We start from the raw sequence: 20,120 nt of genomic DNA, 5'->3' as shown, positions 1-20,120 counted from the left end.
ACATAAAAAAAAACATATCCACAGCCGAACGTATAACCTCCTCGTTTTTGGAAGTCGGTTAAAAATTAAACATACCGCTCGGCTTCAAAAAAGAAACCTACCTCTTGGCACAATGGGCTAAAAAGTATTGAATGTATCGACAACGACCATTGGAAGCCCAGGCCTCTTGTAATAATGAAATGATGTGGAACAATGCCGGAGCTCATTAACAGAGGCCGAGTGTCGTCTGCTCTACACGGAGAGCTTTACAGCTCTGTAAACTTTGCGATGACGTCCATGGAAAATAAATAAACTACAGTCGGATACCTCTGTGACTTAGTGGTCGAGCCGGGAGTCGCGGGTTCGAATAAAAAGTTTTAATTAAAAATCTAAAATACATACTATTATTATATAGATATAGGGTAATAGGGGAATAGGGTAATAGGGGAGGGTAGGGAAGGGAATAGGGTAGGAGATTGGGTCTCCGGTAAACTCACTCACTCGGCGAAACACAGCGCAAGCGCTGTTTCACGCCGGTTTTCTGTGAGAACGTAGTATTTCTCCAGTCGAGCCGGCCCATTCGTGCCAAAGCATGGCTCTCCCACGTATAACTGACTGACATACACAAGTTTTATCCATACTAATATTATAAATGCGAAAATGTGTCTGTCTGTTCTCTTCAGGACCGAACCGATGAACTGAATTTGCTGGGTATGGAGAATGGAGATACTTTGAGTCCCGGGAAAGGACATAGGATACTTTTTATCTCGGAAAAATGTACGGTTTCCGCGCGATAAACGAGTTTTGGCGCAACGGAGTTGCGGGCGTCATCTAATTAAGAATAAATGATTGAAATTTTTATACGTGGGAGAGCCATGCTTCGGCACGAATGGGCCGGCTCGACCGGAGAAATACCACGTTCTCACAGAAAACCGGCGTGAAACAGCGCTTGTGCTGTGTTTTGCCGAGTGAGTGAGTTTACCGGAGACCCCTTACCTATTCCCTTCCCTACCCTATTATCCTATTCCCTCTTAAAAGGCCGGCAACGCACTTGCAGCTCTTCTGATGCTGCGAGGGTCCTTGGGCGACGGAAGTTTCTTTCCATCAGATGACCCGTTTGCTCGTTTGCCCCCGTATTTCATTTAAAAAAATGCAATTTTAGAACATTAATTTTGCTCTACATAAAAACCAATTTACAAAACAAAAGATTTGCGTTTACCAAACAAAAAAAATGCATAAAAACCGAAATCCATCGACGTCGAATTGTACGTGTGGAAATAAAAATATTATTGTGCGTAAATATTATTAGTATGTATAATATTATCATCACTTATTTCCATAAGCGTAGGCTGATACTACTCGTACAAGAGCTCTATAAAATACGATCCTTACATTCTCCTTATCAACATTCATAATCTTATTCACTACACATACATTTCTAACCTACCACAAGGTATTTTATTAACATATTGTGTAAATGTGTGAAGGAATTTTTGGTGACTCAAACGGAATATTATTTACAGCCATACTAATAGCTCCCATACCGGTTTCGGTGACGGTGGCCGTTTTCATTGAAACCAGGCCAGCTACGCAGGAGTAATTTTATAGTGCCCAAGTATGTGCGCAGTACACAAGAGCACTCTCTATTCCTTTACTCTCATAACCCAGTGGGACGGAGATCCGACTGACGAGAGATCAGGCGCAGGACCGACTTTTTACATGCCCATCCGACGCATGGATCATCTTACTTGTCAGACAATCAGGTGATCAGCTTGCATCGTCCCAACCAAACTTGGAAAGAACGTGTTTCCAACGCGGGAATCGAACCCACGACCTCCGAGTCAAGTGCCGCGCTCTATACCACTAGACCACGAAGGCGAATATAATTACAGCCATACTGTTACCTCTTCACGCCCAACCCGCTGAACCGATTTAGCTGAAATTTGGTATGGAAATACTTTGAGTCCTGGAAAAGGGCATAGGATACTTTTTCTCTCGGAAAAATGTACGGTTACCACGCGATAAACGATTAACAGATTATGGAGCAGCGGAGTTGCGGGGGTCATATTATAGTGTGTGAATGAATTTTAGTCAACCAAAGGTCAGCTAGTATTTCGACGTAAGGAGACGATACGATGGATTAGTAAATAGAACACTCGAAAATGAAATTTGTCTCCAATGCTAGAAAATAGACCATAAAGTTAATATACCTAGCGGAATAGAGAAACAAAGGCCTGAGCAAAAGAGATGTCACTATCAGTAACACTGCGTGGTAAAAAGAGACGTGTGATACATGACAGCAGCACTCTTTTTTGACGTCCAGTCGGCACGTGCCGCACGTTGACAATTTAATCTCATAGAAATCATGTTCAATCATGCTTGTGTAAGTGTACGTACACATATTTTTACACACAGATTGCTATTCCGCTAGGTATAACTTTATGAAAATAGACACTGATTTGACAAATGCGCTCGGCGCTCGTAGTGAGGTAACGTATCAACGCGGCAAGCGGCCGCGACGGACAAAAATTTGAATAAAATGCCACTTTATATAACATGGACCCTAATAATTTCATTTAGCTCTACGCCACTATGAAGGAGCGGCGCTAGACCAATATCAGTAGAAAATGAAACCTATATCCTAGGATCTTTTTTTTTGTGTTCAACCCCAACGGTGTAGGAGCTCTTCCGCTTAAGGCAGAGCCACGGATACGCGGAATACACAACCGCGCCATATCCTAGGACCTACGTCATAAAGTGGCATAATTTATTAGAATTCTTGTCGGTCGGCAAAGATCGGAAAACCCCCTTTAGACTGTCTTATTCCAATTTCAAATGCCAACTAAGGTAAGGTAAAATAATGTAAGGTGTGAACTTACCCTAAATAGTAAATGCTATGCTGCAGATTTTTAAGTAGATTTTTCCTTTAACGTGTTTTACGAAAAAGCTTTCAATGTCAGTCAACAAAGTTATAAAACCGTTAATGTTATCGCAGCGCATAAAACAAGTCAATATTGCTTTTAGGATATTTGTACAGTTGGAGAAAATAAATGTTTATCACATGGAGTTTCGAACTGTGACTATTTCGATCGTGGACTCTTGGAAATCTCTTATTATTCTATTGTGTCTCACTTACCTTAGCTTATGGAGCTTGATGGGTTAAACTTGCAAACAATAATAAAGATACTGAATTTTATTTTGAGAGGGAACTGCACATTTTATTCAAAATAAAAACTATAATATCCTATGTCCTTTCCTGTCTCATCCAAACAACATTTTCATCTACAGTGATGAAGCGTGAAGAGGTAACAGACACACATTTCATTTATTATATTAGTAAGTACGTTAAAGGCGTTGTTAAAGTATAATCTATCCGTGTATCCACTGGACTCACGTGGATACACGGGAATGTACAAAACGAGCCCGGATAGATCGGCTTTCACGTCTTATGCCATGCACTGTGGAATAAGACGACGGACAGATCGGCCTTATGCCATTCACTGTGGCTTTCAGAATCTCTGAATGAAAATTTCGAGATGATACTTTTGAATATCCATCCATTCTGTGACCCGGTCATATGTCACACCATGACACTTGTCACACGTTGTCACACGCGATCCCTTCCGACCCATGGGAGTTCAGACACGTCGCGAGTTGACAACAAAACTTTTTATCCCAAAAGATCTGTCATTTTTATGTACGCCTGCCCAATCAAAAGTTCCATCAAAACACTCTGGAAAGAACTGCCACCAGTAGTATTTCCGGACCAATACGACCTACAAACCTCAAAGAAGAGCGTATTCCCTCTTATAAGGCCGGCAACGCACCTGCAGCTCTTCTGATGTTGCGAGTGTCCATGGGCGACGGTGGTTGCTTTTCATCAGTTGACTCGTTTACTCGTTTGCCCCCTTGTTTTATAAAAAATCGACTTATGGATGAAAATATTTGCACAGCGAGTACTCGGTTTCTTATTCAATGTTTATTCCTCGTCTTATATATTAGAAGTATCTCGACAAACGAAAATTGGAACGACAATATTATTTCACAGTAATTAACAGTATTTTATATGGTTTTACCTGTTAGGCTCTTACTCAACTAAATTGGGAAAGTTATGAAAACCGCTAAGTTACGTCAAATGGAAAATTGTTATGCCAATATTGTTTTGGTAAATTGTACCATCGAGGTAATTGATTCCTAGGCAGTTGACTGACCCATCTGCCTAGGGATCAACTTCTCTGAAAGTACTATCAGAGTTGCTCGCGTTACGTCAAACCTAGCTGAGGGATCACAATTAACTATAAATTGAAATGATCCGACCAAATGACATTGGTCTATCAACTGTCTAGGAATCATTTTCCTCGATGGTACAATGGTATTAATTTTTGTATGGAATTTTTAAAAACTGTATGTATTTCATATTTATTTCATTTCCTAATACGGAATAATATTAATCCTTCAATCGTGGATTCTTGGAAATATATTGTTATTCTAGTGTGTCTCGCTCACCGGTGAGCTGATGGGGCTTGATGGGTTAAAAACACAAATGTATGTCTAAGTGCCTGTCTCAGTTTCTCTGATCGCCTAAGCCGCTAAATAAATTTTGATGAAATTTGGTATATTGTAAATAATATAAATGTTTTTATAGTCCTAAACGAATCTTTAGGCGACATGTAGTTACAATATATTATAAGGTACAAAACTAAGAAATTACCTTAACAGTCTGATTTCCTTTCACAGTTTTCTATTGGATTTTCTTTTAATTTTACAGTAATAATATTAAGTAGGTAGGTAATGATTTTTATACTATTCGAATGTTTACTGTAATACGTAAAAGGAATAGTAATTTACTATTTGCGTATTTTTAAGGTCTACTCGATAAAATATTAATTGCGGTACGCTTTTAAGATCTAAGATTAAAATTGATTTATTAATTAGTAGAAATTCTAAGGATTGCACAAACTGAATCGCTATAAAAATAATGAAATGAATCATTGGACGGGCCATCAGAGCGCCCTATATTGTTCAATCTACGTTGGATGCCTTTCAAATATGTACGTCAAACACTAAAATAAACTTATTAACTTTTATTCGCTGCAATGGAGCGAAGCGATGATTAATTTTACGTAATAAATTAATTAATAAATATATTTGTTATTTCTCATACTCACACGGGGTAGAGGAGGCTTGGAAAAATTACACTACACTTCACTTATATACTATCACTTTAAGTCAAATCCAGCGTTTCAAACATATTGTCGTCACAGGCCCCTTGCACGCGCGAAACGGGGGCCTCGCGCCATTATCGTTTTAAATATCGAACACGCCTTTATTTTTTTTATTGTTGTTCGTGTGGCGACGGCCTGCGACTGGGCGGCTGCCGGCTGCGCGGGCAACTTCGCGCCGGTGCGCGGCCCACTCGCGCCAACTTCACTCGCTCGGCCTGACCTCGTTTCGCCAATAAATTATTTTGGAAATGGCAACGCACTCGCTGCATGTCACTGGGATTATCGTTTTATGGATGTTGATAATGTGATGATTGTGTAATGTGTAACTATACCCTTAATTAAATAAGTAGTAATTGTACTTAAATCGATTTTCGCAAAAAGCGAATTATGTTTTTAAAATGTAGAAAAATACTAATTAAGAAATAGATTTTTATTCATAGGTGTCCAGTTTTACATACTTACTACTATTGTTGCTACTATTACTAATATAATAAATGCGAAAGTGTGTCTGTCTATCTGTCTGTTATCTCTTCACGCCCGAACGCTGAACCGATTTTGCTGAAATTTGGTATGGAGATACTTTGAGACCCCGGGAAAGGACTTAGGATACATTTTATTGCGGAAAAATGTACAGTTCCCGCGCGATAAACTAATTTTGGCGCAGCGGAGTTGCGGTCATCTAGTTGAGTATAAGAAGGCTTTATTCCTTGTAGTGGTTGTCATCTATGAACATTGCAGATTCCTTTTCATTTTTGTATGCACAATAGTCAATGAGTAAACCCAAAACATTAAAAAAATGTTTTGGGTTTCAAATCCTTTATACTTAACAAGGGCAGATTTTAAAATATAATTATATTTTTAAATATTATTCACTCTTTGACGTTTCTACAGCTCGTGAACAGAGCATACTAAAAAGTATCCTTTATAAAGTAATATTCAAAACAAAAAATAAAACATGTCACCCTCATTTTTCGTTGGCTATCTACATAAACAGTATGCCCCCAACATACGTAAACATGTGACAAGTCGGTCGAGGAAGGTCGAGGGGACAATATTACATATTGATGAATGAATAACAAACTATATCTCATTTTTTTTATATAAAATAAGGGGTCAAATGAGCAAACGAGTCACCTGATGCAAAAAATACTCCCCACACCGGTTTCGGTGACGGTGGCCAGTTTCATAGTAACCAGGCCTGTTACGCAGGAGTAATTTTATAGTACCCAAGTGTGTGCGCAGTACACAAGAGCACTCTTTTTATTCCTTTCACTCTGATAACCCAGTGGGACGGAAGACCGACACGACCGGCGCGAGATCAGGCGCAGGACCGACTTTTGACATGCCCATCCGACGCATGGATCATCTTACTTGTCAGACAATCAGGTGATCAGCCTGCATCGTCCTAACCAAACTTAGAAATAATACTAATTTGAAATAATATTTCCAATGCGGGAATCGAACCCACGACCTCCGAGTCAAGAGCTGCGCTCTATACCACTAGACCAGGAGGCGTTACTTGATGGAAAGCAACTACCGTCGCCCATGGACACTCGCAACATTAGAAGAGCTGCAGGTGCGTTGCCGGCCTTTTAAGAGGGAATACGCTCTCTTCTTGAAGGTTTGTAGGTTGTATTGGTCCGGATTTATTCATTCCAGAGTTCTTACAGAAAGAAAGTTCCTTACCATTTTTAATGAATAATAGAAAGGTAGAGGCCCCGTAGAGGTCCGTAGAGCTTGCGTAGAGGCCCCGTAAAGGTCCGTAGAGCTTGCGTAGAGGCCCCGTAGAGGTCCGTAGAACTCGCGTAGAAGCCCCGTAGAGGTCCGTAGAACTCGCGTAGAAGCCCCGTAGAGGTCCGTAGAACTCGCGTAGAAGCCCCGTAGAGGTCCGTAGAACTCGCGTAGAAGCCCCGTAGAGGTCCGTAGAGCTCGCGTAGAAGCCCCGTAGAGGTCCGTAGAACTCGCGTAGAAGCCCCGTAGAGGTCCGTAGAACTCGCGTAGAAGGCCCGTAGAGGTCCGTAGAACGCTGTAGAAGCTACGTAGAGGTCCGTAGAACTTGCGTAGAAGGCCCGTAGAGATCAGCAGAACGCTGTAGAAGCTACGTAGAGCTCGCGTAGAAGCCCCGTAGAGATTTGTAGAGATCGCGTAGCTCGTAGCATCTAAGGGCTTCCGACTTGGGATAGCCCAAGTCGGAAGCCCTTAGATGCTACAATAAGACAGACAGCCAGGCAGACGGACAGACAACGAAGTCTTAGCAATAGGGTCCCCTTTTTACCCTTTGGATACGGAACCCTAAAAAGGCAAAAATATTAATAAATACTTAAATTATTATAATTATTATTATACTTTTCCTACCACACAGCCTGCATGGAAGTCTTGAAAGGCAAGTGAGACTTAAATCAAGATAAGGTTGAGAAGGGACTGACAGTGTCAATATACAAATACATGTACTCCACTACTGTGATTCCGATTGTGTTTTCAGTTGTATATAATAATAATAGCTCCCACACCGGTTTCGGTGACGGTGGCCGGTTTCACTTAAACCAGGCCAGCTACGCAGGAGTAATTTATAGTGCCCAAGTGTGTGCGCAGTACACAAGAGCACTCTCTATTCCTTTACTCTCATAACCCAGTGGGACGGAAGACCGACACGACTGGCGAGAGATCGCACGGAGGCGCAGGACCGACTTTTTACATGCCCATCCGACGCATGGATCATCTTACTTGTCAGACAATCAGGTGATCAGCCTGCATTGTCCTAACCAAACTTGGAAATAACATGTATCCAACGCGGGAATCGAACCCACGACCTCCGAGTCAAGAGCCGCGCTCTATACCACTAGACCACGGAGGCGTTAGTTAGTCTTCTATATATATAAAACTCAAAGGTGACTGATTGACATAGTGATCTATCAACGCACAGCCCAAACCACTGGACGGATCGGGCTGAAATTTGGCATGCAGGTAGATGTTATGACGTAGGCATCCGCTAAGAAAGGATTTTGATAAATTCCAACCCCAAGGGGTTCAAATAGGGGATGAAATTTTTTATATAATAATACTTCTTAACGCGAGTGAAGCTGCGGGCAAAATCCCGTTGTATATATAAAGTTAGTAAGATACCATTTAACAAATCCATAATTTCATTAACTGAAAAGGATATATGTATGTCGCATCTTCACGCTTAGGCCGACGAACCGATTTAAATGGCAATGACAATACTTCGTTCGGGATAATAGAGTCAAAGTTTTTAAGCAGGAAACATAATATGCGGTTCCCGCACAATTTAGTCGCGACAAAGTCGTGGTTAAATACCTTATCACACAGGCGATTAGCGAGCGATTTGAAAGCGACGCGACTGCCCAGCGCACACGCTGTGCACGTCGCGACAGCGCAGCGTCGTCGCGGCGTGGTGTGGACGCCATTTTGTACACTCGTCTACACAGATTATTATTATATATAGTAGACTCGTCAAGGGAGTAACGTCAGAATCCTTTTGCTGCTTAGTGTCCAAAACGCCGAAGGCAAGCTGCGTGCACGCCGCTCAATCCGCGCGGCGTGTGCGCTGCGCAGTCGCGTCGCTTTCAAATCGCTCGCTAATGGCCAGTATGACAAGGCCCTTACATCTGAATTTAAATAATAATAATAATTAGAAGTGAGAAAGTATAACGAAAATCATACCCCCTTGCAATATTTAGGCAACGTTAAATGTAAATTCAAGGTTCGCTTTCTTTGTCCGCCATTTGAAGTTTCCAATAAGCCAGTCCACGACAGTACTTTATGTTAGGTTATGAATCTGACAATACTGCGCCCGTTCAAATCAAAGTTTGGGTGTGGACCAATCATACATATTGTACGAGCTACCGCAATGAGAAGGAAATATTAAATAAATATCAAATACTTACCGCAATATTCTCGCCAGAACAAAACACAAAACTTTCGCAATTTTTAATTCTACCACGTCTATTCACAAATCGAACTCCGCGAGAACTAAACGAGCAGAAATCAGCAAGAATCCGTGAATCACCGAGGAATCACCACGGGATGACGACTGCCAAGAAAATCCGGGAAAAATCATAAATTCTTCCCGAGAAAATGTGGAAATGCGTAAATACAATGATATTCGGGAATTCTTCAATGCAAATGTTTTAGTTTGATGTTAAAAATATATTTAACTTCGTGTCACTTATAAACTTTCACGATCATTTTAAGACAAAATTAGCCAAATCGGTCCAGCCGTTATCGAGTTATAGCGTAACTAACACAATTGAAAATCCATTTTTATATATATAGATTACTACATAGCATAAAAGAGAGTGGCAATTCCCACTGTATGTCCATACCTTATAGGCTTGGATCATTAAAACTATGCAACAGATTTGTGCCATTTTTTAATAAACAAAATTATGCAACTGGATTTGAAATTTTTATAGCTTAAAAATAATAAGGTCTTACTGCAAAAGATTTAAACACCTGTTGAACAGTTGATTAGAAAAAAAACCAGTACAAAATAGTCTCAAAACAACTGTTCAATAGATGTTTAAAGTCTAAACTCTAAACACACTAGGCCGAAGTTACGCGGCGTAAATTCCACATGATTACGCCTTCAATGTATTTTAAATTACCGATGACACCATTCAGTCGCGTTCCGTCCGTATTTTGTATGCGTTTGACATTGCGGACGTAATTTACGCCACGTAACTTCGGCCTAGTGTGTTTAGACACTAGCAGATAACATGTACCTTTGAAGTGATGAAATCATTTTTAAATCTTTGGATTTAAATTCGTTGTCTTTGTTATTTTTTTTACTTTGTAGCAATCTTTATTATCAATATTATATAAGCCTTATCTTATCTTGATTGTTGTTAATGGCTCAACACAATCACGAATAACCTTAACTTAAACTTTTACCTCAATTTTCCACACAGGTGTCACAACTCACATCGTACCCCAATGTCGTATTATGAACTATAAACTTATTAATATCAACACGTGGTTTAGTAAATTTAACGTGATATTTATGAAATGTTTATATTTAGCGTGACGCGTGCCATCGCGTGACTAACAATATAATAATTATTTTAAGAATGCCGTGTTTCCGTTCTGGCAGTCAACGCACTTCCATTTATATTTGTTTTAGTTATAATATAATGTATTTATGATGGGCCTATATAATGTTTACCACCTTACTTATATTTACGCTGCGTATAATTTAAGGTCAGCGGGGCTAAAATGGTCACATTTAGCAAGTCCTCTCAATCAATTCAGCAAATGAATTGTCAAAACTCTGAAGCTGACAAATGTCAAATCAGTACAAAAATACAGAAATGAATTGCAAGCAGAGTTGCTTTTTGCGATTATAGAAAAATGAATCATATTATGATTCATATCATGATTCTTCAAAGCGACCGTTTTAGCCCCGCTGGTGTCTTTGCCTGCCTTGCGACGTTCCCATCGTGTCAGACGAAGTAGACCTCGTATTATTAGTAAGGAGATTTGTAGTCCAAGCGTGTGCGTAGTACTTAGAAGCACGTTTTAGGGTTCCGTACCCAAAGGGTAAAAACGGGACCCTGTTACTGAGACTTCGATGTCTGTCTGTCTCCAGGCTGTAACGCAAGCACGGTAAAGAGAGTTTAAATTTTCACAGATTATGTATATCTGTTGCCGCTATAACGACAAAAACAAAATAAATAAATAAAATTAAAAATTAAGGGAGGCTCCCGTACAAAAAACACATTTTTTTGCTTATTTTTCTCTATAGTGGTACGGAACCTTTCGTGCGCGAGTCCAATTTGCACTTGGCCGATTTTTCTCGTTTGAGTGAGATGGATGACGGACACGACCAAATAAAGTGAATGATGTATTTAAAAAGAAGTTGGAGTTCGACAAGAAAATTTAAGTTTGCACCAGCATTCATTAGTTTAGTTTAATTTAGCCCTAAGTGTATGCAGTGCCGTAAATAGGGCGGTGCCACCATGGTGCCACCGGTGCCCAGGCACAGGGCGTAGACTTTGGGGGGGCGCAAGAATGGCCAGACCAGGCCTTATCCTTTTATCTTATTCTTTCGAATTATTGCTCCCGATAAGTATTTTCCGCTGCGCCCCAGAGAGGTTTTCCAATGTAGTAAAAAAAATCTACACCCAAACATAATAATTAATATTAGCTTCTCTTTTTGGAAGGGGGTTAAAAAACAATGGTGCAGTTATAAGCTCGCACAAGGCGCAAAAAAGGCTATTTACGGCACTGAGTGTATGTAGCATAATATATCTAAATAAAGCACTCAGAAACGTTTCTGAGTAAAAAATTTACAGCAACGACTGCAGACGGGATTGAACTCTGTAATTCATTTACCTATGTGTATATTGTGCCCCCAATTCAACGGCACTGTTGACTTTTACATCATGGGCCTGGTGAACAGTAAACAACAAGTTTAGCGGTAATACTTTCTAATTTATAACCTGTATATACTTATAATTATGTATTAATGTTTTTATGTAAAAATATACCTACCTATTTTTTAAATAATAGAAATTTGAACATGGAACGTCATCTATTGAAACGTTTCAAAACTATTCAGTGTTACTTATTCACGATAGATGGCGTTGCTTGATTAATTCATGATCGGCATCCGGCCGCGATAACAATAGATAAGCTGTTGTGTCTCGTTATTCCACGATCGATGGGTTAAAGTATAACTTATTTATTTTAACTACGTTTTAATAAAATGGTCAATAAATAAAAATGTCTATTGATAAATTGACCCGATGCTCGTCCAGCAAAGAAATAATTAGGTATTGGTAATACTTTCTAATTTATAACCTGTTCACGTAATAAAAAATAATTTTAAATATGGAAAAAAATATTTTTTTTATTTTTAAAGTAAATTGAAATTTGAACATGGAATGCAATCTATTGAAACGTTTCAAAACTATTTAGTGTCACTTATTCCCAATAGATGGCGTTGCGTGATTAAAGTATAACATATAAAATGTTTTAACTAAGCTACTTTAATTTAATTGGTAAATTAACTCGATGCCAGTCGATGCTTGTCCGGCAAAGAAATAATTGGGTACCGTATTATATTTTTTTAACCTCACATACCTGATATATTTTAATCGAACACACGAAAATCGCTTAGAAAAAATCAAGGAAAAGCGAAATTTTATACTATCTTTATATTGTTATAAATACATCCTTAAAAGTACTTTAAACAATAAAAGTATCAGTTACTTCTTCAAGAATACAGCTCTTATCATCTTCAACAATAAGAGCTATCTCTCTCCTCCATCACCCTCTTGTACATGTTGTCAAAATGCACATCATCAGGGTCGAACTTGGCTCTGTACTCCCGGTACAGATCAGGCAGCTCAGCTCTCATGCGGTCGAACAGCACAACTGCCATGTGCTTCTGGCATTTGCTGCAGCGGACACACTCCTCGAGTACCACGTCTGGGTAGTGTTCTAGAAGAGAAGAAGAAACAGAAATTAAAAATACATTACCCTATATCATTTTTAGTCCACTTGGTGGACTATGGATTTTAGTACTGTATGCCGAAATCCTGAGGCCGAAGTCCATTAAATTAAGTCGTTCAACAAAGTTAACATGCCCCGTGTATTATTTTCCTCTATGACTATGGTTAACATCTCATCCAGATTGTACGTAAATAAATAAATAACTCTTTATTCAAGGGTCAAAAAATTCAAAAAAACACCACACGAAATTTGTGGACGCCCCCTAACTCCTAAGTAATATTATATAGATAAGAAACTAAACTTTTAAAAATTTTGAATTTAACTTCTTGATTTGAAAGACAGGGATTAATACAACATAAAAACTTAACAATTTATTTAAACATAAAGTAGAGCATAAATGAAGCCATGCTAACGCCTAAGTATGCGACGAAAAATACAGATTTTAAAACTTACTCTTATAACTAGCAACGACGTCACTACAGGGTCCCTTATCCAGGATGCAGTGCAGGAAGTCTCGCAGCTGCTCTGTGCTGTACTCCTCGAACACTATACCATCTAACGTGTCGTGGTAGTCGTCACTGACTACGAGCTGCAGCGTCAGCAGAATAGACAGCAGAGCGAACATGGTGGAAGGGTCTGTCAATTGTAATGTTGGGTTTTTAATATGGAGTGTAGATGGAGAAGAACTATCTTATATGAGGGATATTTGAAAAAGTGTCCAGCTGTACGCAGTAAATAAAAGTTGAAAAATCTTCCAAGAGTGGCGCTAGCTGCAGCAAAGGGTATGGAATGAATGTAGCCGTTGGTGACAAAATATAAATTGAAGTTAACCGAATAGCCGAGTCACAGAATTACTGGGTTAATACCAATATATTTTGAAAAATATAATCCTAAATAGCTGAAATAAAAGCTGCTAAATGATTTAAAATTTACCCTGTCGCTACTGTAGCGCCACCCTAATTTAACGCATTTCAGCGGACACATTTTACATACAGAGATAGTTCTCCTCCATCTACACTTAATAGTTTTTTAACCGACTTCTAAAGAGGTGTATTCTGAGTTGTGACAGATCACAATTATTATTTGACGTATTATATTATTTAGGACTTAGGTATTGCCGATGCAGACGCACCACGTACAAGATTCATACAAGTATATAAAGTGTAGGCGCACACTAGGCGACAGACGACAGCGACAGCTCGACGACTAGACGCGACGACAGACTACGGCCGACAATTTTCATATACAGTGTGTAACAAAAATAAGTGATAATACTCTAGGGTGTGTACATATTCCTTGTAGAGAGTTCACTGTGAAAGTAGCAGCGCTGAAAGTCGAAATTTTTTTCACTTTTGTATGGGCAAGGGCCCGAGCATCACGAGTTTCCCCATACAAAAGTGAAAAAAAAAAATTGGTCTTTCAGCGCTGCTACTTTCACAGTGAACTCTCTACAAGGAATACGTACACACCCTAGAGTATTATCACTTATTTTTGTTACACCCTGTATATTTTGTTCGAAGCTCCGCACACTTGGCGTCAAAGTCGCCACTCGCCGAGTCGCCGAGTCGCCTTTTATGTATTGCAAACTCACTGTAAATAATTAAGTCATTAGTTAGTTAAGAGAACTAGAGAGGGGGAGCCAGGAGTCCCAAGGCACAGGGTAACCTAGTTTGGGCTCCTGTCTCCCACACAAGTCTATATAATATTATGTATGTCATATTTTTAATTTTGTTTTTATTTTCTTAATGTACTTGTTGTGGGAGAAATAAACGTATTTATTATTATTTATTATTATTATGCACTATGCAGTCGCTATTTATCTATTACTAAGCTATGTTATCTTCTAAATAATCTGAATATAAATCTTACTTAAATGGCACCTTAGGATTGCGTTAGTGGAGTTCTTACTCTAAAGTCTAAACCATAAACCTATAATGCTACAGTATATATTATAAGTCTATGGTCTAAACTCTTCAAACAAAACTTTATTCTACATACTTTCTAGGAGTTTTCTATTTATTGTGCAAATTACATTATTGAAACTAATAAAATATAATATTATTATATGTAAACAGTCTCACCTGTTGCTATTATCCGATTCAAATGTTAAACTTGTTATGAATATTAATTGACCTTATCCACTTATAGCAGTCAAGGTTAGTACCAATTAAGTATTTGTAACTATAATGTAGTTACTGTAGTTACTGATGAAAAACTTAATTATCTATTTCTGGTTTGATGCAACGATAATATGCAAATATTACTATAATAATAATATTATTACTTAATTATTATTAAGCCATAGACCTCCGAAACGATATTATGTTAGGCGGTTCAATCTTACATCTTTAAACGAGCAATTCTTGTATATTTATATATAATTGGAATCTCGGAATCGGCTCCAGCGATTTTCATGAATAAATTTCATGAAAATCGTTAGAGCCGTATGGGGTTTCGGGGCGATAAATCGATCTAGCTAGGAATCATTTTCAGAAAATGTCTTTTTATTCGTGTTTTATCGATAATAATCGATAAACTGCAAAATATGACTCTTCCTGATGTCTATTGGCTCAAGCAATAATTATAATTTATCATGTTCCGTTCTCGTTGTTATGATTAATTTAAATATATATTTAAATATATATATATATATATATATATATATATATATATATATATATATATATATATATATATATATATATATATATATATATATATATATATATATATATATATATATATATATATATATATATATATATATATATATATTTTTTACTTTCCATACTTGACACTGGCAGAATGTTGCTAAAAAGCGATTAAGCGATTGTTTGCCATTAATAAAAGAAGAAGAAGAAGAATAATAATAATACTATTTTTGAGCAACTAATTGCTATAACGACACAACAACAGCTAAAGCTATTCCAGAAGATGGCGTTGTTAAGTAACACGAAGTCAATGAGTGTTTGCTATACCGAGCAAAGCTCGGTCATCCAGGTCTGTACTAATCTATAAGACGTCATAGTGCCCTATTGACTAAAGGACCTATCGTTATCGTATAGAGAGCGGTCACGCGTTCAAGCGTTCTGCGTTCGCATTCAGTTCGAGCGGTCAGTCACACAGGAGCAATTCTGACGCGGTCCATAAACTACGACAGTATATTATAAGTTTATGGACGCGGTCAGAACGCTGCGTGAGTATATTTATGTAACGTAATACAAAGAACGTAAAACTGACCGCTGCCAGAACGCTTAAGCCGATCTCTGTCTGATTACTGATAAGTCCCTCATTCAGAGGCAAGTCCTTAGCTTTTAAGTTAGACCTTGCCTCTGAAAGAGAACATAATTACCTTTTATAGTTTAGTAAACAGAAGTCAGAACATATCTTTTATAATTTTTAGGATTCCGTACCCAAAAGGTAAAAATGAGACCCTATTACTAAGACTTCGTTGTCTGTCCGTCTGTCCGTCTGTCTGTCTGTCTGTCTGTCGCCAAGCTGTATCTCAAGAACCGCTATAGCTAGACTTCTGAAATTTTTACGGATTGTGTATATCTGTTGCCGCTATAACAACAAATACTAAAACAAAATAATATTAATATTTAAGGGGGGCTCCCATACAGCAAACGTGATTTTTTGGCCCTTTTTGCTCGTTATCAATAATGATAACAGGTTGAAATTTTCACAAAGGCCTTAAATATATGTTTACTTTAATAAATAATAATAATATTTAAATAAAATAAATAATTAAGGGGGACTCCCATACAAAAAACACCATTTTTAGCCTATTTTTTCTCTATAACGGTACGGAACCCTTCGTGCGCGAGTCCGACTCGCACTTGGCCGATTATTCCCAGCTGAGTTCAAAACTCCAGCTTACTGAATACAAATCTGCCCGATTACATCATGGCTAGGTCAACTTTACTTAAAAAAAAAACAACAATTTCAAACTTTATTCTTGTTAACGCTCTGTTCTAGAACCCTATAGAAGTTGTCAAAATACTTGTTGTCGGGGTCGAAATGGTGACGTAACTCCTCGTACTTCTTTGGCAGGTCTTTGCTGAGGCGGTTGTAGAAGTGGTATCCGCCTTGCTTCAGCTCCTCCGTACAGTATTGGCAAGCGTTGATCATCACTTCGGGGTACGCCGCTGGAATTAACCAGATATTAAACAACATGACGAGTATGCCTAAGTACATAATGGGATGCACTTATTACCTAATTGATCATTCAATTTTCAAAACTAATCTTTAGTTTTGACACGCAAAATTTCAATGTTAAATTACTCATATTTTATTGATGACGACTATCCTTTCTGATTCTTCCTAGTGAATGAAAGTTGACGTGAAAAATTATATTATCTTAGGCTTGGGAGACTTTCCAGAAATGAGAGGCCTCTGATAACCTCACCTCCAGTGGCGGATTCACCAATGGTAAAAAATGGCACTACTAATATATATTCTGTGCCAATAGGCTAAGCAGTGGCGGCGTAAGGGGGGGGGGGGGGGGGGGGGCGGTCCGCCCCGGGTGCCTAGTATCAAGGGGTGACAACTAACTCGTGCAGCTTAGGGTCAATTTATGCTAGCCAGAAGAGTTGCAGAGAGCTATGTTAGAATGTCTTGACAGATTAAGAAAATATAGAGCATCGTTACAAAGCGATGGATGTCATTCTAATTACATATTTTGGTGTTGTTCAACCTAAAACTCTGCTTACGTCAACAGTTACGTCTCTTTTAAAAAAATATCGCCTATAGCCTAGTTCCTATATAGCGCGTTCAAACAAACAAACAAACCCTTCCGCTTTTTAATATTAGTATAGATTGAAAAGACCGGCGGGGCTAAAATGGTCGCTTTGAAGAATCATGATATAAATCATATTATGATTCATTTTTCTAAAATCACAAAATGCAACTTTGCTTGCAATTCATTTCTGTATTTTTGTACTGATTTGACATTAGTCAGTTTGACAGTTTTGGCAATTCATTTGCTGAATTGATTGAGAGGAATTGCTAAATGTGACCATTGTAGCCCCGCTGAAAGTAAATTTTTGATAATGTAATCACACATTTTAGTGAAATAAAGTCATGTAAATGTAAGCACATTTAGTATTAATTGTCGTTTTATTTAGGGGGTGCTAGAAACCCGCCCCGGGTGCCAAACCATGCTACGCCGCCACTGAGGCTAAGTAGGCTGGAGCCTAGGACGGCAGAGGGGCGGCAAATTTTGCTCCATTTTTATCTTACAGAAATAAAAAATCCCACCAAAATATTTCTTGTAAAATATTGCCGGGACGACCGACTTATGGTTTACGGTTTACCCTGTGAAAAAGGTCTGAAAATATGAGGTCTCATGTAGAGCCAAGATTCTGAATCTACACGGCCTAACTCTAACGGCCTAAATTCTACATACCAGGAAATATGTAGGTATGGCTTCGCCGTTTCGCTACCGCACAAGGTCCTTGTGTGGTCGTCTCAGCAAAAAATTTCAAAAAATGGTTTTGGTGGGATATGATTGTGAACTAAACTAACGTATTGAATGTCAAAGGTCAGTTATAGGAGCGGCAAACAATTAAAAAGCCTACAGGCGACAAATTTGTAAATCCGCCACTGCTCACCTCGACAAAACATAACAGAAGTACCTAAGTGTTGCTAAACGCTTGTTTTGAGATGTCCCGTTCATTCTGAAGCATGACTTACATTCAGGGCCCGATCTAAGGCCAAGCCCAGCCCAGAGCGGCAAAAAATTAAGGGCGACAAAATTGACTTATTCCATAATAAAAGGAGGGGAATTAAGTTATCTTCATACAAAGGCACCGCGCGCGCCGTACGTGGCGACGCATTGATACTATGGCGCACACATACAAGCCGCGCGCGGTGCCTTTGTAGTTTGTATTGAAGATAACTTACTTCTCCTTTTACTATGCTTATTCCTATCTTCCAAATTAACCATTAGCCATCCACCACCCAAGCTTGATAATTTTATGCACCATCTTCCAACTTACTTCAGGTTGGATAGTGGAACTATTTTAATATTTTACATAAATATTCCCCTATAACCTATTAAACTACAACAAATATAGCTCATGACTTACTTACCTATATTATATTTTTCTGTATGTAAAGGTCGGCGAAAATTACTTATATTTGTCCGGAGCGGCTAATTGCTAGATCAAGCTTGAATTGATTTGACTCAGAATACCAGGTACATTGCGGTGCCTATACCGTGATCCCAGCCTGAGTGGAATCCTGAGTGGAATTGCTAGAGCAAGATCTTGCTTACATTTCAAGTACGCTCTACGCTAGTCTTACCGCGATAAGCATCCCTCACTGGTGTACAGGATACCTCGTGCACCAGACAGTCCACGATCCCCTCGATCTCTGACAACGGAACAGCGTTGTAGTCTTCGTATATCTTGACTTTGTACCGGTCCGGAGCCGCCAGCGCGCAGCACGCAAGGGCGAGCAGGATTAGGAAATTCATGGCTGGAAACATGGGCCAAGAAATGGTCACTCATTATAGGATGCCATTTCGCGAAATCGCCGGCTGCAGCAGCTTAGAAGCAGCTCTGGATTTATGTATAGGCAGTATAGGCGATGGCCTAGGTATGGGCGGCAGCGTCCTATGGTGTCCTGGGCGGCAGCGTCCTAGGATGGCGACAAAGTTCGTAGGTACATAGGGGTGGCAAAATTCAAGTGCCCCATACTCATAAAAAATATAAATCCCACCCTGCCTAGTACTTAGCTTTAGCTATAAAATATTGAAATGTAGGTAGGTATAAGTATTTCCTCTACAAAATAATACGTCGCTACTCGCTATGCCAATTTATATTTAAAAGTTCTACTGTAAGCATAATATTAGATATGCTTAATATAAGATTTTTTTCAGAGCTACCAATGGTTTTCTGGCTAGTGGATCTCGGGCATCTTTAGGTACATTAAATTATTGGTAAAATGCCGGCCGTCGACGGAATCCATTAAAATTAGCGCCTATCCATCGAAATTACTGTACCTATTTGTCATGGAATTAATTGCTAATCTTTACCATGCATATTATTATGGATGGTTAAGATTAGTTAATTTCATGTATTTTTAAATAAATTGAAGTACTTACCTCTATTCAATTCAGCAGACGAATACCAATTTTTTACTTTGCCTGAGTGTGGTATCAAAACAAGTCAACAGGTCAAGCGATAGAGCACTTGTTTACTAAATTACATTAGTAAATTATTTTGTCGATGTCGAAACAATATGCATACTGAGTACACGCTGTTGCCTGCGGCTTCTGGCTTTACAATAAAGAAATGGAATTATGTGAAAATATTATGTAGTCCTAACTGCTAAGGGCTTTTCCACACGACGTATTTTTTGCGCACTGATGACGCGCGTTTCAGGGCCCGTACCACGAAACGGTTTTGAGACTCAAACAATCGTACGAGAATGTTGCGT

General features: G+C 38.8%; 3 protein-coding genes across 21 annotated transcripts in view; all 3 read right to left on the bottom strand.

Annotated features, from left to right (window-relative positions):
* LOC121736468 (muscle calcium channel subunit alpha-1-like) overlaps positions 1 to 5,370 on the bottom strand; it is a 63,387-nt gene extending 58,017 nt beyond the window's left edge. For 14 of the 19 annotated variants that reach the window (XM_042127679.1, XM_042127680.1, XM_042127674.1 and 11 more), the window contains exon 1: positions 5,148 to 5,369. The gene's annotated coding sequence lies outside the window, so the exon portion shown is untranslated. Of the gene's footprint in view, positions 1 to 5,147 lie in introns of all 19 variants that reach the window. The other 5 variants (XM_042127682.1, XM_042127684.1, XM_042127685.1 and 2 more) reach the window with 2 other exon arrangements.
* Positions 5,371 to 12,442: 7,072 nt separating this feature from the next.
* On the bottom strand, positions 12,443 to 14,767 carry LOC121736420 (allergen Tha p 1-like). Its single transcript, XM_042127597.1, has 3 exons — positions 14,759 to 14,767; positions 13,131 to 13,313; positions 12,443 to 12,665 (listed from the first exon to the last, which is right to left on the bottom strand). Exons 2-3 carry the CDS (start codon positions 13,300 to 13,302, stop codon positions 12,463 to 12,465), a joined length of 375 nt encoding a protein of 124 aa, XP_041983531.1. The 5' UTR covers positions 13,303 to 13,313; positions 14,759 to 14,767; the 3' UTR covers positions 12,443 to 12,462.
* LOC121736419 (allergen Tha p 1-like) lies at positions 14,655 to 19,911 on the bottom strand. The gene is made up of 4 exons (XM_042127595.1): positions 19,786 to 19,911; positions 18,984 to 19,157; positions 16,622 to 16,825; positions 14,655 to 14,669 (listed from the first exon to the last, which is right to left on the bottom strand). The coding sequence occupies exons 2-3, from the start codon at positions 19,153 to 19,155 to the stop codon at positions 16,623 to 16,625; spliced, it is 375 nt and encodes a 124-aa protein (XP_041983529.1). The 5' UTR covers positions 19,156 to 19,157; positions 19,786 to 19,911; the 3' UTR covers positions 14,655 to 14,669; position 16,622.
* Between the last annotated feature and the right edge of the window lie 209 nt (positions 19,912 to 20,120).

Source organism: Aricia agestis, chromosome 19, assembly GCF_905147365.1.
Source record: "Aricia agestis chromosome 19, ilAriAges1.1, whole genome shotgun sequence".
Lineage (NCBI taxonomy): Eukaryota > Metazoa > Arthropoda > Insecta > Lepidoptera > Lycaenidae > Aricia > Aricia agestis.
This window is presented reverse-complemented; position numbering and strand designations above follow the sequence as displayed.